The sequence below is a fragment of the Schistocerca cancellata genome, chromosome 4 (genome assembly GCF_023864275.1).
Source record: "Schistocerca cancellata isolate TAMUIC-IGC-003103 chromosome 4, iqSchCanc2.1, whole genome shotgun sequence".
Classification (NCBI taxonomy): Eukaryota; Metazoa; Arthropoda; class Insecta; order Orthoptera; family Acrididae; genus Schistocerca; species Schistocerca cancellata.
In genome coordinates this window covers 692868725-692895648 of record NC_064629.1, presented here as the reverse complement: position 1 = coordinate 692895648, position 26924 = coordinate 692868725, and the positions used below count along the sequence as shown (strand labels likewise).

The following is a 26924-nucleotide window of genomic DNA, read 5'->3' as shown; positions in this document are numbered from 1 at the left end:
TTTTCAATACCTGCTTTTCTTTTTCTGCTACTTAATTTTATTATTTTCGAAGCAGGAGATACTTAGAACAAGCAAAATCCAATATGCTAACAGCTTCCGCATTAGGAATATAAATGTCATTAACAAGGTCACATGATTCTGGTTCTGGATTCACAACAAATACTTTTAAGTAAGAATCTGGGTACAGGAAATTTCCAGGAATCACATTACGTTTCACTTGGGAAGCTGTTTCACTCTCACATAACAAGGACATATGTTCAAGTTTTATTTCCCCTCAAACCTTTAGTAATAGGCTTTGTATGAACTTTAAGTGGATCGCAGCACTTTTTCCAAAACTGTGGTTGTACTTCAGAATATATTTTTTCTCATGATACACACTGATGTTACAGAAGAACTTACTCGAAATTTAAACAAAGTTTGTCTAACGGTATAAAAGTCATTGACTTTTTCAAGTACTTCTACAATGCCACACCCAGCAATAATTTACTTCTTTATTGACAATAAACCTAAACATAAATGGGCATTTTTATTACCACAGAACAAAAGCGAAAGCTCCTATTATTTAATATTGCATTATTAAAAACAAATAAACTAAATGAATATTGGGTGAGCATGTGAACTAAATATATGTAACAAATCTTATTACAATGAAACAACAAACCATTTAAATAGCCAACAGCCATAAGATCAGCCATAGAGTAATGTGAATTATTTCCCCATTTTCAAAAATTCATATCTTTGTTCACAGTCAGATACCTATGTTGAAATTTTTACAGTACTTTGCTATCATATAGGTGTACAAACTGTGTAAAAATCATATTTTTATATTTAGTCCCACCTGAGATAGCTAACCCCAAACTTTACACAAAACGAAAATTTTCAAATTTCAAAAATTCATAAAAAATTAAGGAAACATTTGTTGGTGTTCTTGCTCTATATGAGGCTATCATATCTAACTGCAGGGGGAAAAAATAGACCCTCATAAATCACTCCTTGTTTGTTATTTTTGGGCCTAAAAAGTGGATTTTTGAAAATTTGTATGAAAAACTTTGGTCATTTTGACTTAATATTCTAATATACACTTTTGTTATGTGTTTTCATACTCTGAAGCAAATCACGTCTTATGAATTTAGTGCTGGACCATTGCTGACAACTTCAAAGTAATTTTTCCTTCATCAAAATTCCCATTCTGTATTTCCTCAAAAATGTTATAGCCTTTTTCTCAGAAATATTCTTTCACTTTACATTGATTTGCATGTTTTCCTTTTTCTTACTGTTGTTTTCACACTGAAATTTCTAAGTCAAACAGTATTTCCTTGCTTCTCAGTGTAACATGACAGAACACTGGTTACATGTTTGCCACTGACCTTCATAGCACATTTTTTGCTCTCTCTAAAGTGGGTGCAGTTAATTCGACCTTTAGTCATCTTTCAAAGCTTTAATTATACTACATCTGAATTATTCTCATGTATTCTATGTAAGTCTGTTGGATACATGTGAATTTTTACATTTAATTTTCTAGTACCAGCTTCTTGATGTTTTGTCTTGTTTTACCTACATTAACTAAAAATCATCTGGTATCACTTTCCTATCTTGTATTCACACTGTAATTAGCAGAAAACACATAACTTACGTAAGCAGATAATATTACCTCTCCTCCAAGATGTTGTAGCTCTAGCTGTGCCTTTGTGTAATGCAAGTTCATGTTATCAGGATATTCTTGTATAACAGCATCCAACAGTTGCAGGGCTTCAGCAGTCTGCTTGTGTGCTGATAAAAGTAACACAAGAAGCTGAAGGGAAGGAACATGCTCAGCATTTAAATTCAATGCCAATTTCACGTGTGCTACTGCTTCTGTTAACTGACCATTGTAAGCATACTGAAGTCCAAGGTAATACTCCGCCAGATGATCATTTGGATCTGTCTGCTGTGCCCTGTGAACAGTTTAGTAACTTACTGTACACCTTCAAAATAATGTCCTAAATCTGCTTCAAATAAAATACACATTATCTATAAAAAAATATACTATTACTGGTAATCAAGTTCTTAATTTAGATGGTAAAGCTTCTGCTTACATAGTAACCTATGGACAAAAAGAATCAGGTGTTCATCATTTTCACTGTATCATAATATTTGACTTAACATAATGATTTACACACTGAGTTAATTGTTTTGAATGTCAGTGTTGTTTTGTTTTTACGGTGCAAAAACAACTGCGGTCATATGCACCCATATGCACCCATGTCAAAACTGTAGAGGAGTTAAAAAACAACTAATCCCAATGGACATAAGAGAAGACAGCTAAAAACAGGGATGTGGAGAAAGGGCTTCAAAAGACACCATGTAGAAATGGAAGCCAAAGACTAAAATTTAAATGGCCTTTGCCACATTGCTTTGACAAATAAAGGGTAAAATGCGGTTGACAGCCCACGTGTCATTTGCTAAAATGGCCAATAACTCAGATGGCAAACAGTTAAAAAAAATGGACATTCTGTCAGGAAGTGGTGGACAGTTAAAACTTGAGAGCAATATATAGAAAGTGGTGGGGGAGGCCACTTATGAAATGACGATGGCTAAAAAGGCAGTGTCCTACAGCACACATTGACTTTGAAGGGTGCTGAGAGTGTCTGAGCAGAGGACACAATTGCAAAGTTTGTGTCGCTGGATGTACTCCGTGGCCTGATAAGGGTGAAGAGCAGAGTGCCGAAAGCCGATATCTAAAGATGTGTGTGTCAATGATGAAGGCACACCTGACACCACGGTCAGTCCGAGAGCCATCAGAGTACACAAAGGTTCTATCACGAAGTTCCACATGAAGACCGTGAAACTGAAGGCGATACAGCGAAGCTGGAGTAGTGTCCTTAGGAAGTGAATGAAGGCCAAGGTTAAAACGGGCCACTTAACGAAGCCAAGGTGATGAAGGGTTCACACCCACCGGGAAAGTTGCAGGTATTGTGAAGTTAAGCTGACACAGAAAGCACCAAAAGTGGACTCCAGGAGGTAACAGAGAAGAGGGACGTGCTCCACACTGGCAATCAAAGGAATCATTGAAGGAGGAGGCATCGGATGGGTGGCCACACATGGCAGACAAACAGCATGAATACCTGCTGAGGAGAAAGTCACGGTGGTAGGACAGTGGTAGTTCAGCAGCTTCAGCATACAGACTCGCAACCAGGCTAGCGCAAAAGGCGCTAGTTGCCCAACGGATGCCATGATGGTGGATAGTGTTGAGATGGCATAAGAAGGATGGACATACAGATGCATAAACAAAGCACACATGTAGTTGAGTTTAGAACAGACAAGGGACCAGTACAAATGGAGGAGAGTGGTTTGACCAGCACTCCAGGAAGTACCACTGGAGACACGTAGGACACTGAGGGACCATGTAAAACTGGCTGCCAGGTAAGACACATGAGAGGACCAAGAGTGTTTCCTATCGAGCACGAGCCCCAGGGATTTCGTAGTTTCAACAAACGGAAAAGCAACAGGCCCAAGACGTAAAGATAGTGGGAGAAACCATTTGCACCACTATAAATACAGACAGTTTTGTCAGTGGAAAAAGACAGGCATTGTCGATGCTCAGGGAGTAAAGGTGATCAAGACATCACTGAAGACGCTGTTCAGTGAGACAGGTCTGTGGAGAACTGCAATAGATGGCAAAACCGTCAACAAAAACGGAGCCGGAGATGCCCAGTGGAAGAAAGGCCATTATAGGGTTAATGGCGGTAGCAAAGAGGATGACGCTCAGGACCAAATCCTGAGGCACACCATTTCCCTGGATAAATGTGCCCGACAAGGCAGAACCTACACACACCTGGAAAAATTGGTGTTTTGAAAATGCCTGAAGGAAACAGGGCTGGCGGCCATGGAAGCCCCACATGAAAAGAGTATGGAGGGTACCAGTTCTCCAGCAGGTGTCATAGGCCTTCTCAAAATCAAAAGACACGGCCACAGTCTGGGATTTCCACAGAAAACCATTCATGACGTTGGTGGACATAGTAACGAGATGTAGTCGTTAGCAAATTGCGAGACTCGAGCCACCATACCAGCCAGGCATGAATCATACATTCCATCACCTTGCAAACACAGCTGGTAAGAGATGGGGCTTAGGTATGGGTATGACGGTGGCTTCACACTAAAATCCGAAAAATGTGCCCTCTGTCCAGATTTGGTTATATGTGTTAAGCAGAATGTGCTTGCCCGTAAGAGAAAGGTGCAGCAACATCTGAATGTGGACAGCGTCTGGGCCTGGGGCGGAGGATCGGGATGAACTGACAGCACTCGTTTTCGATGGAGGAAAGCTGGGTGATATTAGGAAAAAGCTCAAAATTCCTGCAAAATGGCAGCCCAAAATGTTGGAGACAGCAAAAGGATCCACGATAACATCATCTGCTACTCTCAAGCCGGAAATTGGCGAATGGATCTTGGTCCCAGAGAGCCGTCAGGAGTTGTTCCACATGACAGAGAAAGGGGTGGAACTGTTAAAAGAACTAGCGAATGAAATCCAGCTAGCTTTTTTGCTATCCCGAAGAATGTGACGACACTTTGCACGCATTTGTTTATAATGAATGCAGTTTGTCATTGTAGGATTATGGCTAAAAACGCAGAGAGCACATCTCCACGCATGAACTGCATTGTGGCATGCCTCAGTCCACCAAGGGACTGGGACACAGTGTGGTAAAGGGGATGTGTGGGGAATGGAATATCCTGTAGCAGTAAGGATAACATTTGTGAGGTATTACATCTGGTCATCACAACTGGGGAAATCCTGCACTTCATAGGCTACCAGGGCGGAGTATAAAGCCACTACTCAGCCTTAGTAAGCTGCCATTTGCTTGAGCATGCAGGTGGGGTATGAGTCAGCAAATGGATAGAACATGGGAAATAGTCGCTCGAGTAGGTGTCAGAAAGAACTGACCACTCAAGACAATGGGCAAGCTAGACAGTGCAGAAAGATATGTCCAAATGGGAAAAGGTGTGCCAGGAGTCTGAAAGGAATGTGGGTGCTCCAGTGTTAAGGCAGAAGAAGTTGAGTTGATTAAGATGACCAGCCAAGAGCACACCTTTCTGACAGGTTCTGGGAGAACCCCAAAGGGATGATGCACATTAAAGTCACTGAGTGGCAGAAATGGGGGAGGTAGCTGCCCATTAAGATGAAGGAAGTCTGTCCTGGAGACATCGAATGATGGAGGGACATAAATGGTACAGAGGGAAAAAGTCAGGTGGGGAAGGAAAAGGAGAACTGCAACAGCTTGGAGAAGGGTAGTTGGGGAGATGGGTTGACTATGAATGTCACCCTGTATGAGCAGCATGACGCCCCGATGAGATGGAATGCTGACCTCAAGGGGAAAGTAAAAACGAATCGGTAAGTAATATGAAAACAGTCGTGAGAGCACAATTTTGTTTCCTGAAGGTAAAATACAAGGGGATGCTGTGAAGCCAAAAGCAGCCGTAAATCCTCTTTGTAGACCGAAGGTCGCGAACGTTCCATTGGAGGAGAGTCATGACAAGGAAGAGGTGAAGGGGTGTCACCTCAGCGGCTGCCAAGTGACAGAGTGTGAAAAGTCACTGCTACAGGGCACAGAAGCAGGAGGATCCTGCTCCCTGAAGTCCACAGAAGCGTCGGATTGCTTCTGCTTTCGGTCTGTGGAGAACAACGCAGAAAAATGGTTGATGGTGTGCACCAGCGACTGGCCAGGCTAAGGTATCATGTGGCAACACCATCGAAGAGGAACTTCGAGTCGGCTAAGGAGAAGGCCATTTGCCTTTTGTGGACTTCTTCGGGTCTTTCCAGTTAGCAGAGGAAGACTTGGGTGCTGTTTAGCTGGAGGGACATAGGAAGCCTTCATGGGAGTACCCTTTCTGTCCTTTCCAGCCTACTGGTTGTGTAGCTTGTGTCTTCGCCCCTTGAGGTAAGAGTTTGATGGCTTGTTGCACAGCTGGACGGGGTGGATGGCAATGCTACCTTGACACTGGATGATTTACACAACCTCAGAGCTGAATTTAAAGTTGCATGTCTGCGTGACCATGTCCTTCATGGAACGGGGGGTAACAAGAGAACTATAGGTGCAAGACAGGAGAACGCAGGGTTTGTGACTAGCCAACAATTTGTGACTAGGTAAGGCACTCTTTCCTTTACCTGGATCTCCTGGACAGCCTGCTCATCAAAATACACGAGACAATTCCCGAGCAGTGGTGGCACAGCCACCATTGCAGTTGATACAGCAGGGAGGAGGAGGTGGATAATTGCCCTTGTGTGCATCCCTACCACAGGTTACACATTTGGCTTGGTGTCGACAAGACGTTTTAGTGTGGTTGAAATGATGACACTCATAGCAGCACATCGGGTTAGGAACGTACGGTTGGACTGCGATAATTTCATAGCCTGCTTTGATCTTAGATGGAAGCAAAGGTGGGAAAAAGAGTGCGGGTGGGCACTAAGGAGGAATCTACCCGATTCATCACCCAATGGACGGCAATGACACCCCGATCCAAGAGGTAAGACTGGATTTCGGATTCGGTCAGACCGTCGAGCAGCCTATTGTAAATAACACCATGGGAAGAATTCAGAGTTCTATGGGCCTTGACACGAACAGGGTAGCCATGGAGAAGTGAGGCGGCAAGCAGTTGTTGTGCTTGAGAATCAGGAGTAGTCTCCAAAAACAATGTGCCATTCCATAAACAAGAGCAGGATTTCACAGGGTCGGCAACTGCATCAACACCTTTCTGTCTGATTTACCGTGGTGAAGGACTGACCATCTTCATCTTCAGTACACGAGACCACGAGGAACCATGGCGCAGCTGGAAGGGTCTTCGAATTTTTTGTCCCATTCCATTTATGTTTCATACATGGTGATTGTGAAGATGATTGGTCCATTGCGAGAAAATACCCCACAATTGCCAGCATCTTTGATGGCACGCTCCTTGCAACTGGGAACCCCCTCCACAAGGAGGCGCTCCCACCTTAGGTGATTGTTCACAACTCAGGTCACACCTCCCGAACACCTGACAGAGGGACCAATCGGCAATTGGGGAAGGTAACAGCTCACGCAATAATCCCTCCCTGGACCTGGCCTGTACCAGGGGTTACATGCAAACCCTACCTGTCGACCCAGAGCTGGGAATTCCGCGTTACCCAGTCACATGTTACGTGTAAGACACGAGGGCTGGCCTTCAGAAGTCCACATGAAGGACAAAGAAAAAGAGGAACTTCAAACACCGAAGTGGAGGAATGAGAAGAGAATGGAAACAAAGAAAGGAAAAGGGAATGATAAACAGTGGTGAGACAGTATATAATGCAAACAGCTAGATAATGTATACAAATTTTTGAATTCTGTTTTTGGCAGTGAGGGGAGGGGCTGACATTTTCACAATTTTATTATAATTAATAACCATTCACCTTGGATATAGAGAGAAATGATTATGGTAACTGAAGATTCTGTTCAACAAATCCATATGTTTTTTTGTACAAACTAATTTCATTTACTACGATGAAAGTTATAATGTCACAAAAGACATAAAAAAATTAGAAGAGAATATTTAAAAAAAAAAAAAAAACACCCTTGTAAAATCTTCATCACAAGAAAGTAAAATAATAATCTGAGCCAATAGTGACACACATAATCAAATGCAAACTAAGAGACTGAAATATGTTTATTTGTGAAAATTTTGTTTCTTATGTTCAATCCTCCTCTGTGGTATGTCCAAGTTTCCCAATTGGATAGCTTCACAATTAGAACTCAAAAACTACAGTCAGAAGCAAAATGAATCCATACACAAAACAAAAATTGGAAGTGAGAGAGATGATGAAGACACTGAAATTAGATGCACTGAGAATAAACGAAGTACAGCAACGGGGGAACATATTAATTGTTCAGGTGGCTATTTCACAATATCAAGCCATTATCGTGTAAGATGAACTAAAATATTTACGAACATGAAATCTGAGTACAAATTTAATATTGCAGTCAGTATAGTCCCACAGTTAATTTTACTAGATCAAATTAAAACAAGATCAACAAGTTTCATAGAGCTTAAACTGTTCATTGAATAAGTAGATCTGTGTGTACAGCTGTTGGTAACTTGTGGCACTGTTTCCAGTGGCTTAGGTGTAAACAAAGTGTACGCAATGTAAACATGATACGAAAAGTGGTCAGTGACCACTGGAGACTGTCACAGGCTACCCCGAAGCCGTATACATAACACACAAATGTCTTACGTCAATTAATAAAACCAGTTGATGGATGTTTAATCCTCTTGAAACACATAGTGAAAATAAAATAAATTATGATTTCTTGCAGTAAACTTTTAGTTTCAATTGATATTTATAATAGTCACAGTATATCCTAATCTAAAATGTTCAAATATAAAGAAAATACTCAGAAGATCTATAAAAGCCACTTTCACAGAGAACCAGTTAACTGTCCATGTCATCCACCAATATTAGAGGCAAAGAGTTCTGAAAACAAAGCTTAGCATGGACAACCAGGAGAGGACATTCCAACAGGATGTGAGATACTGTCTTTTCAGCTTCACAACCACATTGCTGGGCTGTCTTGTTACATAAAATAAAATTAATCTGGTTTTACCAATGTGGATGTGACTTGGGAAGATGGATTGATGCTTAGAGGAATGGAAGGAGGAGCACCACGCAGCAACAGTCTCCATGATATGCACAGTTTATTAGAAGAGACAGAACGCCACCAGATGACATTCAATCTCCGAGCGAGAACAGGTTTAATTTGCACTGACAACTCTGCACCTGTCAGATTTAACATAGGGCAATTACTTGCTTCAAAAAGCCAAACGTCATCCACTTCATTCCTTGGGATAATCACATGACTTCAGACCCAGAGAAAGACAACTGAACAGGCAGTACGACTAACATCAGAGAGGTATAGCATAGGGTGACGAGAGTAACATTGGTCAGTAGCCTGGAGACTGATCACTGAGTCACAAAAATTATAAAACAGCTGAGGGAGGTCTGTTGGGGATTGAAACTTTAGGTCCTTGAAACAGCTTAGTCCTAATATGTTGGTTGGTTGGTTGTTTGGGGAAGGAGACCAGACAGCGTGGTCATCGGTCTCATCGGATTAGGGAAGGATGGGGAAGCAAGTCGGCCGTGCCCTTTCAGAGGAACCATCCCGGCATTTGCCTGGAGTGATTTAGGGAAATCACGGAAAACCTAAATCAGGATGGCCGGACGCGGGATTGAACCGTCGTCCTCCCGAGTGGGAGTCCAGTGTCGAACCACTGCGCCACCTTGCTGGGTAGTCCTAATATGTGGTCTGAATACTAAACACAGGGGCTGGGCAGGAAAAAAATGGGCAGCACATTCTAAGGAGATTAGGCGGCATCATCATCATCATCATCATCATCATCCTCCTCCTCTTCCTCCAGTCCAGAGACTGGTTTGATGCAGCTCTCCATGCTACTCTATCCTGTGCAAGCTTCTTCATCTCCCAGTACCTACTGCAACCTACATCCTTCTGAATCTGCTTAGTGTATTCAGCTCTTAGTCTCCCACTACGATTTTTACCCCCACACTGCCCTCCAATATTAAATTGGTGATCCCTTGATGCCTCAGAACATATCCTACCAACCGATCCCTTCTTCTAGTCAAGTTGTGCCACAAATTTATCTTCTCCCCAATTCTATTCAATACCTCATCATTAGTTATGTGTTCTACCCATCTAATCTTCAGCATTCTTCTGTAGCACCACATTTTGAAAGCTTCTAGTCTCTTCTTGTATAAACTACTTATAGTCTATGTTTCACTTCCATACATGGCTACACTCCATACAAATACTTTCAGAAACGACCTCCTGACATTTAAATCTATACTCGATGTTAACAAATTTCTCTTCTTCAGAAATGCTTTCCTTGCCATTGCCAGTCTACATTTTATATCCTCTCTACTTTGACCATCATCAGTTATTTTGCTCCCCAAATAGCGAAACTCCTTTACTACTTTAAGTATCTCATTTCCTAATCTAATTCCCTCAGCACCACCCGACTTAATTCGACTACATTCCATTATCCTCGTTTTGCTTTTGTTGATGTTCATCTTATATCCTCCTTTTAAGAAACTGCCCATTCTGTTCAACTGCTCTTCCAAGTCCCTTGCTGGCTCTGACAGAATTACAATGTCATTAGCAAACCTCAAAGTTTTTATTTCTCCTCCATGGATTTTAATTGCTACTCCAAATTTTTCTTTTGTTTTCTTTACTGCTTGCTCAATATACAGATTGAATAACATCAGGGATAGGTTACAACCCTGTCTCACTCCCTTCCCAACCAATGCTTCCCTTTCATGACCCTCGACTCATAACTGCCATATGGTTTCTGTACAAATTGTAAATAGCCTCTTACTCCTTGTATTTTACCCCTGCCACCTTCAGAAGTTGAAAGAGAGTATTCCAGTCAACATTGTCAAAAGCTTTCTCTTAAGTCTACAAATGCTAGAAATGTAGGTTTGCCTTTCCTTAATCTATCATCTAAGATAAGTTGTAGGGCCAGTATTGCTTTACATGTCCCAACATTTCTATGGAATCCAAACTGATCTTTCCCGAGGTCAGCTTCTACCAGTTTTCCATTCGTCTACTAAGATTTCGTGTTAGTATTTTGCAGCCATGACTAATTAAACTGATAGTTCGGTGATTTTCACATCTGTCAACACCTGCTTTCTTTGGGACTGGAATTATTATATTCTTCTTGAAATGTGAGTGTATTTCGCCTGTCTCCTACAGCTTTCTCATCACATGGTAAAGTTTTGTTAGGGCTAGCTCTCCCAATGGTATCAGTAGTTCTAATGGAATGTTGTCTACTCCCGGGGCCTTGTTTCGACTCAGGTCTTTCAGTGCTCTGTCAAACTCTTCATGCAGTATCATATCTCCCATTTCATCTTCATCTACATCCTATTCCATTTCCATAATATTGTCCTCAAATACATCGCCCTTGTGTAGACCCTCTATATACTCCTTCCACCTTTCTGCTTTCCCTTCTTTGCTTAGAAATGGATTTCAATCTGAGCTCTTGATATTCATACAAGTGGTTCTCTTTTCTCCAAAGGTCTCTTTAATTTTTCTGTAGGCATTACCTATCTTACCCCTAGTGATATATGCCTCTACATCCTTCATTTGTCCTCTAGCCATCCCTGCTTAGTCATTTTGCACTTCCTGTCGATCTCATTTTTGCCTGCTTCATTTACTGCATTTTTATATTTTCTCCTTTCATCAATTAGATTCAATATTTCTTCTGTTGCCCAAGGACTTCTACTAGCCCTCGTCTTTTTACCTACTTGATCCTCTGCTGCATTCACCTTTTCATCTCTCAAAGCTACCCATTTGTCTTCTACTGTATTTCTTTCCCCCATTTTTGTCAATTGTTCTCTAATGCTCTCCCTGAAACTCTCTAAAACCTCTGGTTCTGTCAGTTTATCCAGGTCCCATCTCCTGAAATTCCCGCCTTTTTGCAGTTTCTTCAGTTTTAATCTACAGTTCATAACCAATAGATTGTGGTCAGAGTCCACATCTGCCCCTGGAAAAGTCTTACAATTTAAAACCTGGTTCCTATAACTCTGTCTTACCAATATATAATCTATCTGAAACCTTCCAGTATCTCCAGGTCTCTTCCATGTATACAACCTTCTTTCATGATTCTTGAACCAAGTGTTAGCTATGTTTAAGTTACGCTCTGTGCAAAATTCTGCCAGGTGGCTCCCTCTTTCATTCCTTACCCCCATTCCATATTCACCTACTACGCTTCCTTCTCTTCCTTTTCCTACTATCGAATTTGAGTCACCAATGACAAATTTTCATCTCCCTTCACTATCTGAATAATTTCTTTTATCTCATCATACATTTAATCAATCTCTTTGTCATCTGCGGAGCTAGTTGGCATACAAACTTGTACTACTGAGGTAAGTGTGGGCTTCGTATCTATCTTGGCCACAATAATGCATTCACTTAGCTGTTCGCAGTAGCTTACCCGCATTCCTATTTTTTTATTCATTATTAAACCTACCACTGCATTACCCCTATTTGATTTTGTATTTATAACCCTGTATTCACCTGAGCAGAAGTCTTGTTCCCCTTGCCACCGAACTTCACTAATTCCCACTATATCTAACTTCAACTTAGCCATTTCCCTTTTTAAATTTTCTAACCTACCTGCCTGATTGAGAGATCTGACATTCCACGCTCCGATCCGTAGAATGCCAGTTTTCTTTCTCCTGATAACGAGGTCCTCCTGAGTAGTCCCCGCCCGGAGAACCGAATGGAGGACTATTTTACCTCCAGAATATTTTACTCAAGAGGACACCATCATCATTTAACGATACAGTAAAGCTGCATGCCCTTGAGAAAAATTACGGCTGTAGTTTCCCCTTGCTTTCAGCCGTTTTCAGTACCAGCACAGAATGGCCGTTTGGTTTAGTGTTACAAGGCCAGATCAGTCAATCATCCAGACTGTTGCCCCTGCAACTACTGAAAAGGCTGCTGCCCCTCTTCATGAACTACACGTTTTTCCGGCCTCTCAACAGATACCCCCCCATAGTGGTTGCACCTATGGTACGGCTATCTATATCACTGAAGGAAACAAGCCTCCCCACCAACAGCAAGGTCCATGGTTCATGGGGGGCTATCTGCATTACAACTGGTAATACCACAAAGGTGGGTGCCAGGCGATCAATGCCCCTTGTATGCAAAAAGATTTTGGTAAGCTGAATAATGATTAGGAAATTGTCAGATGGTGACTGCATAAGTGAGCAACAGCTGGTAGTGTTAGAACTGAAGGAGGAAGATTCCCTGCACCAAGAAGACTATCTACATAACCAGTCCAGAAAGCACCAGTGGCCAGTCTTACTCCACTATGACTGACTGGGTCCAAGAATTTTAAAGCTGAACCATAAAAGCGGCAACCCCAGTCCAATCAGAACACAACTGGAGGCCAGCAAATATGACAAAGTAGTGAAATTCACACCCAAAAAGACGTAGGCACAACAAAGCAATTAATTTTAGGCTTTTGCATGCAGTTAGACTTTAGTTGACAAATATGAAGCAGCCATGACAGTTTTTTATCATCAAAGAGGAGTCCCAAAAATCAGACTGTGGAACAATGTCAGAGTGCTGGGTATTCAAGCAGAGTTCTGGGGCACCATGGACAGTGAGACAATGACACAAACGCATGACTCATTTTTGTGGGAAGAGATCTGGAAGCCATGGGAAAGGATTCAAGTGAAGGTCCTTTGTTGGTGCCATGGCTCTGGCATTTAGCCAGGCCTACAGATTGGGATCCCTACAAATCCCATAAGTCGTCGACATACAGTGCAGGGGTGACCAATGATCCAACGGCACACACCAGCCTATTGATGGCGATGAGGAGGAATGTAAGATTCAGCATGAAGGTCTGTGGGACACTGCTCTCTTGGACCCATGGGGAGATGAGTGATGTGTCAGCTCTAACCCAAAACAACAGGTAAGATAAAAATTGAAAAATAAAAATGAAAATGGAGCCTCATAAGCCCAAGTCATGAAAGTTAAGCAAAATGTGATAATATCAAACAGTTTCTTATGCCACTACAGGTCAAAAATGACAGCAATGACGTGTTGGTGTTTAGAGTAGGCCTGTCAGATTGTTCTGGTCATCGGCTGTGGATTGTCTCTCACAGAAACCACACTTATAGGGGGTGACAAAAAGCACCACGATTTGAGAACCCAGCACTATCATCGCCTACCACCCTTTTAAGTAGTTTGTAGAGCACATTGGTGAGGCTAATCCTTTGGTAGCTGTCAATGGACATTGGTCTTTTGCTTAGCTTAATGATTTAGGTGGTGATCCTATTTTGCTGTTGCAAAGGGAAAAAAACCTTGTAGCCAGTTATGATTGAAGACCCTCAGTAGGTGAGTCTTTTAGTAGCATTCAAATCATGAATCATCTGATTGTGAGTCTAATCAGGGCTTTGGAGCCAGATTATGTGACAAGTGAAAAGCATTAAGCAGTTCCCAGTCCCAGTGGCTAAAAGGCAGTTTTATTACTTATGTGCTAATACTGCTATTCAGACTTCTTCCATAAACTGAGGAGTTACTATCACAATGCTCATGAAACTAAATTATTAATTGACAGACTAACTGCTCCTATAAAATATTACTGAGAATCTCTTAGACCACCATTGCAGACCTTGTCCTGACTGTACTTTTCCATATGAATACAGATAAGAATGATCTACTTCCAATATCCAGGCATGGTTCAGTCTTCTAATATTTTTATGTTTGCAGTCATTATGATTCATGTGGAGAAATATAATCTGAAGGGAACATACGGAAATCACATGAAGCAATACGTTCTCTCCTTATTTAAGTAAAATTGATGGAAAACAATTGTAGATGCTGATTATAACCCTCACCTTTATGAAAAGATTATAGTTAAGTAAATTATGTAAACATTGTGCACCAAATTTTGTACATGACAAGTAGTTAATATTTTGAGAGCTAATTTACTTAGGGAAAGCTTGTATATCATAGATTCAAATGAGAGAGAGAGAGAGAGAGAGAGAGAGAGAGAGAGAGAGAGAGAGAGAGAGAGAGAAGTAGGAGAAGGAGAAGGAGTAGGAGCATCAGCTACTAATGTTTTAGTATAGGTTGCATCAGCCGAGAAAGAAACTTTATTCACACAATAACTAAACATGTCTGTAATTCGGTAAAGATACAAAAATCACTGTGTGTGATAACTTTTCCAAAGGTGTAAAATAAATGCAAAGGTGTACAAAATACACTCCTGGAAATGGAAAAAAGAACACATTGACACCGGTGTGTCAGACCCACCATACTTGCTCCGGACACTGCGAGAGGGCTGTACAAGCAATGATCACACGCACGGCACAGCGGACACACCAGGAACCGCGGTGTTGGCCGTCGAATGGCGCTAGCTGCGCAGCATTTGTGCACCGCCGCCGTCAGTGTCAGCCAGTTTGCCGTGGCATACGGAGCTCCATCGCAGTCTTCAACACTGGTAGCATGCCGCGACAGCGTGGACGTGAACCGTATGTGCAGTTGACGGACTTTGAGCGAGGGCGTATAGTGGGCATGCGGGAGGCCGGGTTGACGTACCGCCGAATTGCTCAACACGTGGGGCGTGAGGTCTCCACAGTACATCGATGTTGTCGCCAGTGGTCGGCGGAAGGTGCACGTGCCCGTCGACCTGGGACCGGACCGCAGCGACGCACGGATGCACGCCAAGACCGTAGGATCCTACGCAGTGCCGTAGGGGACCGCACCGCCACTTCCCAGCAAATTAGGGACACTGTTGCTCCTGGGGTATCGGCGAGGACCAATCGCAACCGTCTCCATGAAGCTGGGCTACGGTCCCGCACACCGTTAGGCCGTCTTCCGCTCACGCCCCAACATCGTGCAGCCCGCCTCCAGTGGTGTCGCGACAGGCGCGAATGGAGGGACGAATGGAGACGTGTCGTCTTCAGCGATGAGAGTTGCTTCTGCCTTGGTGCCAATGATGGTCGTATGCGTGTTTGGCGCCGTGCAGGTGGTACGCCACTGGTGATCGTCGAGGGGACACTGAATAGTGCACGGTACATCCAAACCGTCATCGAAACCATCGTTCTACCATTCCTAGACCGTCAAGGGAACTTGCTGTTCCAACAGGACAATGCACATCCGCATGTATCCCGTGCCACCCAACGTGCTCTAGAAGGTGTAAGTCAACTACCCTGGCCAGCAAGATCTCCGGATCTGTCCCCCATTGAGCATGTTTGGGACTGGATGAAGCGTCGTCTCACGCGGTCTGCACGTCCAGCACGAACGCTGGTCCAACTGAGGCGCCAGGTGGAAATGGCATGGCAAGCCGTTCCACAGGACTACATCCAGCATCTCTACGATCGTCTCCATGGGAGAATAGCAGCCTGCATTGCTGCGAAAGGTGGATATACACTGTACTAGTGCCGACATTGTGCATGCTCTGTTGCCTGTGTCTATGTGCCTGTGGTTCTGTCAGTGTGATCATGTGATGTATCTGACCCCAGGAATGTGTCAATAAAGTTTCCCCTTCCTGGGACAATGAATTCACGGTGTTCCTATTTCAATTTCCAGGAGTGTATGTTGCCAAACAGTGCACAACATGGGGAGTCACAACACTTCATTAGTAAGACCTTGGAAAGGGCCAAAATTGAAGAAATTTCAAATTAAATGTTATAAACTTGACTTTAGCCAAAATTTTAATTAAAAGTGATACACTACCATTTTCCAATGAATACGGAAGACATACATTGATTTTCATAAAGTAAGAAAAATCAAAAGCAGCAAAATGAGATCTACATGAATATTTGCTACCTTACTGCCACAAGAATTGTGCACGAAACTATCACTAGTAAATAATCGATGGTACAGTCAGATTGTGCTACAGAAACAAAGGTTGCATGTTTGAGAGTATGACAGCAGCTGGTACTGTGACAGTTTTACAAGATATGTCTGATGTAGTCAACTCACATTAATAACATTGAGGCATAATTCATCATGTAAATGATGACTGAAAGCCATTGCCACGTTAGATGTAGATAAAACTCATACACGTATCACACAATGGTTAAATATTCACCTTCCATTGTTGTTCTTCTGTACAAAAATTTCTAAACACAGTTTCGTGCCATGAGGATGCATGTTATGAGGTGCGCCAACAACCAATAATTGCTGTTACACATTTATAACTGCTCTCTCATACAGCTACTGCATAGCTGGTATCATCCAGTACTATATGCAGAGAGCTTCACAAAGATAGTTCCAGTTCCAGACTAAAATCTACATGTATACTATTCACCACTTATTACAGGAGAGTGTTTGGGGTGGGCATACCCACATGCATACTGAACTGCAAGCCAATGGAAAACCATTATTTGTATATAAGCCCGTGTTTAGTTCACAAAGTGGCAGTAGGTACCTTTTGATTTGGTGAAAAACCAAAATCCTATATTATTCAACACAACCCTGCAAAAAGGATGTATCTCTATGAAATTAAGAAAATTAGCAGTTTAACATCTCCTCAAGTTGGCTGCAGATGGAGCCCTAGTTCACTCAGGTAATGATGGTGCTGAAAGTCACCCAAGGATTAAGGCTGCAGCTACATGTGCAATTTTTCCAGTAGTATTCATGCTTCAAAAATCCTGGCACAAGTAGAATTACAGCATGCCAGCGCAGACTGCCACACAGTGCTGGAATTTACACTGCTGTTGCATTGGTGAGGTGCGACTTCAAGATTTAATCCCACTGGAAAAAGTCACACATGCAGCCAGTCTAAGAATTAGCCTACTGTTCACCTGAAGTAATTTAGGAAAACTGTGGTAAATTCAAAACTAGACAGCTGAAGACTCATTTGGACCCAAAATCATCCCCAATGTGAGTACGGAGTATTGTCTCACTGCCTTCACACAAGGCAATGTCTTCAGATGGACAAAAAAACTTCCATGTCCTTAGATGTGGAACTTTGATTACATAGATCTGGAGGGATGATGGTGATGTACTGCCTACGTATGAGGGTGGTCTGGTAAATTAAAATAATTAAAATAATGGAATATTTTTGTTGTGCCTTCATGGTTGGTAAGATTGATTATTCAAAGTGTCGTATAAAGAATTTAGCACTGTACAGTGTAAATTTCATTGTTGACACCCATCTGAACTGGGAAATGTGTTGAATGCGAATGAAAATGGAAATTGAATTATTATTTTTTTTTTGTGTGCTGTTACTAAACATTTCCATTTTAAGTGTTTAACTGCTCCACAAATCAAATCAAAACAGAACTGAATGAGCTTTACATGGACTGTGCACCATCACTGAAGTAATTTACTTTTGGATTAGTGAATTTAAATGTGGTCGGACAAAGCATCCAAGGTGAAACGCGCTCCGGCCATCTAACTGAGGTCACCACAAAGGAAACCACTGACAAAAATCCATGTTAAGGAAATGCAAGATCACAGAATAAAAAGTCAGGAAATTGTTGAGACTGTAAGTGTATCAACTGAGCAAGTGCATAATATCTTGCATGGATAATTGACTATGAAGAAGCTATGTGCGAAGTTGGTGCCACAACTGCTCACACTCGACCAAAAGCACATCTGGGACAACATTTCAACACAATGTCTGACAATGTTTAATCACAATCTGAAAGACCAGAGTCAAAATGGCAGTCAAAACACTACATAAAGGTTGATGAAAGTGCACCAAAGAACGCAAAGACCATTTTGTCAGCTGGTAATGTGACTGTCACTGTGTTTTTTTTTTTAGTCCCAAGGAATAGTCCTCACAGGTTACTTGGAAAAAGGAAGAATTATAACTGGGCCCTATTATGTTTCATTGTTGCATCGTTTGAAACTTGGGTTAGGCACGCTAAAAAGTGCTCTTTCAACAGGATAAGGCACCATCCTACACATCAGTGATACCAACGGTGAAAGTGCATGAAATGGGCTTTGAATTGGTTTCTCATCCACTCTACTTACCAGAATTAGCCCCAAGTGACCTCTTCTTGTTTCCTAACTTGAAACTTTGGCTTGCTGGAAAGAAATTTTCATCAAATGAGGAAGTGAGAGTTGCAGTCCACTAATATTTTGCAGAGTTTGACTGTGTTTATTTTTCTGACGGGATGAAAAAGCTTGGAGATAGCTGGATCAAGTGTATATCCTTCATTACAGAAGTGAGGTAAGTTGTTTCTGAAACAAACATTTTTTCTTGCTTTTTTACCAGACTTATTAAACCACCCCTGTACCTCCGTCAGCTGGGGTAATAGGTGTCGATTGATTTCTTCAAGATGACAATATTTGACTACACAGGCAACATTTAGAGGACAAAAATGCAGTGCATGGAGTGGCCAGCTCAATCCTTAGCTCAAATGCCATAGAGCACAGTTGGTATGTTGTTTGGAGGTATATTGCTACTCGTAGTTCTCATCCCCCGCCCCTTGCCATTGCTGATGGCAGCTTCATGATATATGTGACACTTTATTCTTATGGAGCCCACAGACATCATCATTAATAGCATCATACACCACTGTAATTGCAACCACTCTCAAGGTATTCTCATCTCATATCAGTTTTATTCATGCTGTATCATACTGGCACATGCATTTTGTGAATTTCTAAGATTTCCTATTTATACAGAACTATGTCTTCATGTACAATTACTAGACTCTCATATTTTACACTTAAACTAAGCCATCACATGACACAGTTTACAGAGTAAGTTTTTCAGGTTTCACTGCTTCATAAAAACAAGTTTTTTCACAGAATCTCAACGTAAGAAATATCAGTTCTTGTAAGGGGGAGCAAAGGCAGTAACATGATCTCTGTCTTCCTCTATGTACTGAAAATGATTTGAGTGGGTACCTGTGAAAAGAGTCAAGTGCACTCTGAATAAGTTGCTGTTTCTCATGTTTTAATGTAGTGTTTGCTGCCTGCAGACTGTAACCAATGCCTATGTAGAGATGACACCGGGATGCCAGATTTTGTGGTGATGACGTCTCTCTGGACAGGGCTTGACAGCTCCACTGCAGGCCTTCAGCAAACTGTTGAGAAAATCTGTCATTATAAGATACTCAAAACATTAAAAAAGTCTGATATGACATCTTTCATCTACTTTTAATATCCAGAGCTGTACATCAGTCAACGATATCATCAACAGGGTAACATACAGCAGTTCTAAATCCTTGCTGCCAATGTTTCAAGAACTGTGCTTTTGGACACAGTCTTAATATTTTCTGTTACTGCATTTTTCAAATTTAAGAGTGTGCTTGTGCTGATTATTTTGAAATAATGAACAGTTAAAAAGAGTAGTATGCATATATAGATTTAAGATCATTTTTGCTCACCCTGTTCTACAGCTGTTTTCACATAAGAAAGAGCCTGAAAAAATAATTTTACATTATGATGAATTTCAGTGCTGTTTTTGCAGATTTTGGTGTTGTATGTGTAATTTATTGTGTCACTTATACGCTTTTTTTTCTTTTTTTCTTTTTATCTTAGGAAGTGATAAGAATGAAAAATTGGGAGAGAAGTAACAAACTTTAACAGCTCCTCTTAACACGTGAAATTAAACACACAACACCACATCATAGAGCCACAACATAACTACAGGAACAGCAACCGTAGTGTGTCTGAGAACCAGTCCAGACTGAGCCAGATGCTCAGAAATTTTGTTTGAGAATGGTAGACATGGTTGTCATGGACATTCCATTCTCTTCAGTTGCTAGTGAGCCTGAGCAGCACCATTTAACCTGGAGGGGATGATATTTGGCACTGATATTCTGCCAAGTGTAAACAGACCCTAACACTTCTTGGTAATAAGAACCACATCACACTCAACTTCTGTTTTTGACTGAATGGTTTTCTTTTCTAAATTAGATATCACAATGTAGAACTACTAAAGCTGAGAAGTTATTTTCCAGCAAGAATAGTTTAATCACAGTCATGATATGGTCTGATTGAATGTTCCAAACAAGGAAAATTGTTGACTATTTACACACCAGATACCAAGTACACTTTACTGTTCTGTAATAAATTTAGAAAGGAAATAGTTGTCACACATTGTGGAGCATAAAGCCAATATTTGTAAACTGTTGCTATAATGTTTACTATGCTTTTACTGGAGAACAGTGAAGATGTCAAACTTCACATTCTCGTTGAAGACCACCATTTTCATGTAAATTGCTACATTATTGTTTGAAGAAAATTTTCTTGTTCCTATTGACATAACACTGATGAAGATAGAACAAATGTAGAACTACACACAGCTCAAATCAAGTACCTATACTAAACTTCTTACTGTGGACAATAAATTATTCCAAAAAGCTTTAAAGATACACAATACCTTGATGAACAGACATAGTTTCATGCTCAAAGATTTTTTTACTGGATATTGGCGCCTTTACACCAGAAAAATCACTGAGAATGGAAGGATGATATGAGTATCAGTGTGGATCTGCACAAGAACCCATTCAGATAACTGTATTAGCATATTCTACCTTCAAATAAGACTCAGGCTTTCCAAAGTTAAGATAGAAACTCAACAAAGAATTTTGCCATGTAACTGTCTCTGGTAAACTCACATTGCCACGAGTGGAATAACAAAATGGTTCAAATGGCTCTGAGCACTATGGGACTTAACTTCTGAGGTCATCAGTCCCCTAGAACTTAGAACTACTTAAACCTAACTAACCTAAGGACATCACACACATCCATGCCCGAGGCAGGATTCGAACTTGCGACCGTAGCGGTCGCGCGGTTCCAGACTGTAGTGCGTAGAACCGCTCGGCCACCCTGGCCGGCGAGTAGAATGACAATTCTAGTCTTAGCTACTTAGATGTTATGCAGTTTGCAAAGGGGGTTTCTGCAGCCCTCTTCGGCACCGATAGTTACATGTTTGGCTGCTACAGAGCACCTGGTTCTTCATTTGTAGGCTGGCAGTCTTGTTTTGGTTAAGTGCCACTAGATACAGTCTTTCACTGTGTGCAGCTGTGGATACTCAACAACAAAATACACACTTTGAGCCTCTCCCCTGTTTTATTGTGTACGCAATTATTTCCAAAAAGGAGGGCTATAGTGATTCTGAGTTTGGCATTGAATTTAGCAGCTCAGGAAGTGAAGAAGAATGTGATGTTAACTCGTTAGAGGCAAAGTGACAGCAGTTTGTCAGTTAAGTGATAAACACTTGGCAGTGGTATGAGGTAAACATGTCCACTGTCTCTAGGCAGCTCCTTCAAGATTTATATTCATATGGAACATGGTTAGACTTCCTAGGTACATAGAAACTAAAAACAAACCACTAACTTCAAGTTTCAGGACATTTTAGTCAAACTCCAGTGCATGATTATACCTGGGATTTTATTACTGGTGATCAAAATTTTTCAGCTCATTACTTTGAGCTTAAAAAGCTATCGTCATATGTGAAAATGCAATGTCTTTCACTATAGGAGGTTTTCATTATTAATAAAATATTATGTTAAGGGGTTAATTAGAATGAAAAACATTTGTAATGTGTTGAATGTATGTGCTGTTAAAAGCAAATACAGAGATAGACAGAAACAGCATATCATCAGAATAACTACCCAAGAAAAATCTTATAATCTTCATGGATAGACAAACTTTATAATCCACAAAAAAACAGTGCTCATGTATGTTTTGAGGCCAGAGGTGACAGTTGCCTAATTGAAAGGGGAGAAGGATGACCTCACCTGAATGTCTAAGAAAAATACAATAAGTTCATTCATTGCGAGTGAGAAACTTCAGCAAACTCTAGAAAATTAAAGGTTTTGTTGTAAGGGCTTGTATTGTATCCCCAGATGGTCGACTGTGATACAACCTACAGGCAACCCTACCCCAGCACTGGGTAGCACGAGCTTTGTCACTGGTGGCATCCATGTCCATGTCACAGTACACAGCACTGTGATCACAGGCACTTCTTCTCTCCCACAAGATAACATGCTCACTGTTTGTGTGCCCGTTTTCTTCCACCAGGCAGACAATTAGGGCACCACTCAGCCACTCCATGGCAGTGTGCTCACCATATGCTCACCATGTACATTGCTAAGCTGGTTGGGAATCAGTCATCACTGTGTTTCAGTCATCAGGCTATCATCAAGTGCCTCCTCCACATTGCCCAGGTAGACTTCACCTCCAGCACATCCTCCAGCTTACTCCTGAGAGTCCAGGGCTCCCGCCCTGCTGGACACCACCCCCAACTGCCTAGGGGCTCCTACCCCAATGGACAACACCCCAGACCACCCAGGGCCTCCTGCCTTGCTGGATGATACACCTGATTACCCAGTCCTCCCCCTCCCATCACCCACTGGACGCCAGTGCCGATAACCACGGCTACCGACTTGTGACTGCTAATCATTCCTGAGTGGCCTCACAGATTGCACCTGTGTCACTGTATTCAGTTCAGTGATGTTACAATGGAGAGCAGCTATGAAGGCAGGTGAGGGTCGCATTCTGCGCAGAGAGAGAGGGAAGATACATTGTGATGCTGCCAATTTCCTTCCGTAAGTTCACACACTGAGAAAATTGATGGCACACTAACATAAATATCGTTCCACCGTGAACTTTTAAAGAACTGCATTCTTATTAACGAGAATCCTTACACGTGCACACACACACAACCCCCCCACATAGAATAAGTTAATATTGAACTTAAACACAACATTCACAATCTTATAAAACATAGAGATAAATAATTTCTCTACATTAAGTTCTATATGGTTGAAGATGACAGACACTGAAAGTAAAATAGCTGTAAAGAAAAACATAAAAAAAACTAGGAAAACCATTGCATGTGTTAACAAGGTACATATGCAAAACTTTAGCTGTTTTCAGATTTGTAAAAACTTTCTTAAAAACTCTAATCTATTTATATGTAAGTAATAATGAATATTTTTCCTATTGTATAACAGAGAGCAAATGAAAGCCCAGCGACGATGTTGAACCTCAATGAAATGTCTCTGGGTGACAGCACAAAAAGAAACATTGTGTTTTGCTCAAAGTGGATCACTTCCAAAAGTACAGTTTATTTGTAAAGCAAACACAGATGGAAGAGCTTCAATCTCAAGGCAATACACACACCATTTTGTCAGTAATCATGATGTAGCTTCATTCTTTCTTTAAATTCCGTCAGTGTTTAATGTTCCATCTTTTGTACGACAAAGATTTGTTTCGTTAATCAAACAAATTTTAGCACTGCTTACATTAGTGATTGAATACATTTAAAGTATTTTCAAGTTTTAATAATCTGTGACCATAAGGATATCAGAAACAGATCGTTTAATGTTTTACTAAAAGATAATTTTCTTTCATTGTGCAACCTGCTATGGCGTTATAGTATGTGTACTTAATTGAACGAAATATGTTTTATGAAGAAAACGGCATCGTTACGAGGTCAAAGATGAAACTTGAGCTACTAATAATTTTTTATGCTGCTGCAGGCACAGTCACACAAAGTCATAAGCAGCAGTAATTGGTACTTACATACTTCACAGCAAGAAATCTACTCCATTGTCTTCGCCATCGAACGTAGATGAATCAGACTCAGCAAGATTTATGATGAATGTTTCCATAACTGTGTCCCTGCCAATTATCCTGTTGTAACCTTCATCTTTCAGTTTTTCTGTGTGTCTTACACAACCTACCCATGCACATGTTGAGATGCTGTCTATTGCCTCATGTGTAAGTCTCTCAACATCTGCAATTTTGAATGTACTGTTCTTTTCCACAATATTTGCTTACATCTGAGCCCATACAACCTCAATTGGGTTGTAATGGCAATGGATGGGGATACTCTAACGATACAGTGCCCATACTGCTTTGCAACTTCGTCCATCTCATGAACTCTGTATGTAGGCTTGTGGTGATTGACAAGAAACAGCAATTCTGCTCTGGTATGCAATGAGTTATAAGGTATTCTGTTAGATGACAGCCATGCAATAATGTCTGCCTTTTTGGAGGTTGTATTAGGAGCTTTGTTCACTTGCACTGAGTGGATGCTCGCATTGTCAATGACCATAACGAAGACGCAGGAATATGTGGCAATAATTGTTGTGTAAACCACCATTTGAGGATGCTGTACGTAATTTTAGAGTGGTAACCTTATGAATTCTTAGCTTTAGGTGCCTTAAAAATCAGCTTACTCTGGGGAATAAAGCCAGTATTTGCTGATCCGACATGAAGCACTATAATTCTGTTACCTTTACCGACAGGAACTTTTAATCCACCACAGCCATCGCTCATTTTCCAGCACATAACCCTTACATGGTTCTGATTAACGCAAGTTTCATCTAAGTAATAAATTCGTGATGTGCCAGCTTCTCCGATCTCCTGCATTGTTCTCAGAAAAACAATCCTTGCAGCTACAATATCGCTTCGTTCCATTAATAATTTCCTACCATCGTTCGTTTTCTGATACCTGAACTTTCAGTATCCTCAACATGGTCCATTTGCTTCCATTAAAATTTTCAGCTTCTTTTGTACTTGAAAGTAGTTTCTCTGCTGTTGGATACTCACCATCAGCATACATGCTGAACACTATGCGCCGCAAAACTTTTTCACAAAATCATCTAGCTCAGCCATTTCTTTTTTGTGGTTATGTTGCTTCCCTGGTGATTTGTAAACAGCTGAGCCGCAGACTTGGATAGACACCTTAGCTTTGCTGGATATTCTCTGAACAGTCTAAAACCAATACCACAGGCTTCAGCTGTCTGCTCCTGGCATTTGGGAACAGCGCGACCCACTCCTTGTGTCAGCGCGGATTCAGCGGAAGATTGTCTCTTAAAGTAATGGTATACACCGAACACTATTCTTCTTGCCTGTTTGTGTAGCACTTGGCGTGACTGCTTACCATCACTCATAAGGAATGCTATGAAGGCAGTCAGCACTCAGCACAGAACACAATTACTGAAATAAACAGTTAGAACTTCCGAACACAGCACAACCCACACAGAAGGAAGACAAGAATGTCACTGGCACGGGATTGGCTGAGAGTCACGTGGTACACTTCCACATGCTTCTGCACATCAGACCCTCAGCCACCTTCGTAGCTGCTCTCCGCTCTAATAAAGCTAGAATCTTTCTCTGGCAACTGTGCACTTCAATTTTGGCATGTTGCTTCCTCTGGTCACAAACACAAACCATTGCAAATAGACTGAGTTAATGTCAAGTACCAGTTCTACTGATCTTTACAGTAGATGTCTTCAGATGGGTAGCAAAATTCACTGCAAGTCCAGGTTCTTGAATGCCCTTGAATGTAATCTACATTTTGAAGTATGCTTTCTTCAACATAGCAATTTGGCGGTTATACTTTTCTCTGCTCTGTAAACTGAGAGCAATCTGTTTCGAAACAGATTATCAAGAGGAATGGCCTAAGTCAACGAGTGGAAATAATATTCATTTTTCAGATTCATCCTCTTACCTTGACATATTTATGTAGAGCTGAAATTTACCTAAAGGCGACGATTTTTTCTTGTCAGTTGTTGACTATTTTCATTATATTTCGGGCTACAGTGAGCCCTCACTTTTGCCTTAGTCAAATTAATCTTTAACACTGTTTTCCTAGAGTTACGCAAGAGAGTTGTGAGTCCCTGGGGAATTTGAAAATTGGATGTTGTCAGACATGTGATGTAAAAATGAAAAAGATAGTAAACTTTACCTACTTTTATTCCATAATGTCATACACGATCACTTTTATGGGGTACCTCATCAAGCCAAGCTAAAGTTTTCTGTAATCTGAGTTATTTGTGGTGTGAACTCAAGAATGTCCTGTAGAGTTCTGTTCAACTAATGGGGGGGTTGGTTGGGTTGTTTGGGGGGAAGAGACCAAACAGCGAGGTCATTGGTCTCATTGGATTAGGGAAGGACAGGGAAGGACGGGGAAGGAAGTCGGTCATGCCCTTTCAAAGGAACCATCCTGGCATTTGCCTGGAGTGATTTAGGGAAATCACGGAAAACCTAAATCAGGATGGCCGGATGCGAGATTGAACCATTGCCCTCCTGAATGCGAGTCCAGTGTGCTAACCACTGTGCCATCTCGCTTAGTAAAACTAACTGGGGATAATAGATACTACAGTGCTACAACGCTATGCCTGACCTGTTTACAAACTGCCTGCTGGAGGGGGCTAACCACTAGTGGCTGGCCACACATGACTTCTTGGTCACGTACTTGCTCCACGTCTACATCCAGAATCTGGAAATGCGGATAACTGTGCATGTCTTCGTTGGCACCTTGCCTTGCCAGTCGCAAAGCACAAATCTATTAGAGAGCTGATGTACAAATTGTGATTGTGTACCCGGAAAATTGCATTTTACATGTTTTACATTGGGGAAATATTATACAAGGGTTGGAACTTTAATAATGGAAACTATTTATTTACAGCTCGTACAAAATAGATA

The 26924-nt window shown here is 41.4% G+C and overlaps 1 protein-coding gene across 2 annotated transcripts in view; it reads right to left on the bottom strand.

The window, feature by feature from the left end:
- Positions 1-26924, bottom strand: part of LOC126183700 (tetratricopeptide repeat protein 7B-like) — a 237063-nt gene that overhangs the window by 82203 nt on the left and 127936 nt on the right. For both annotated transcript variants that reach the window (XM_049925881.1, XM_049925882.1), the window contains 2 exons: positions 19380-19558; positions 1652-1934 (listed from right to left, as the gene is read on the bottom strand). In XM_049925881.1, the coding sequence (XP_049781838.1) occupies positions 1652-1934; positions 19380-19558 (462 nt within the window). The remainder of the gene's footprint in view (positions 1-1651; positions 1935-19379; positions 19559-26924) is intronic.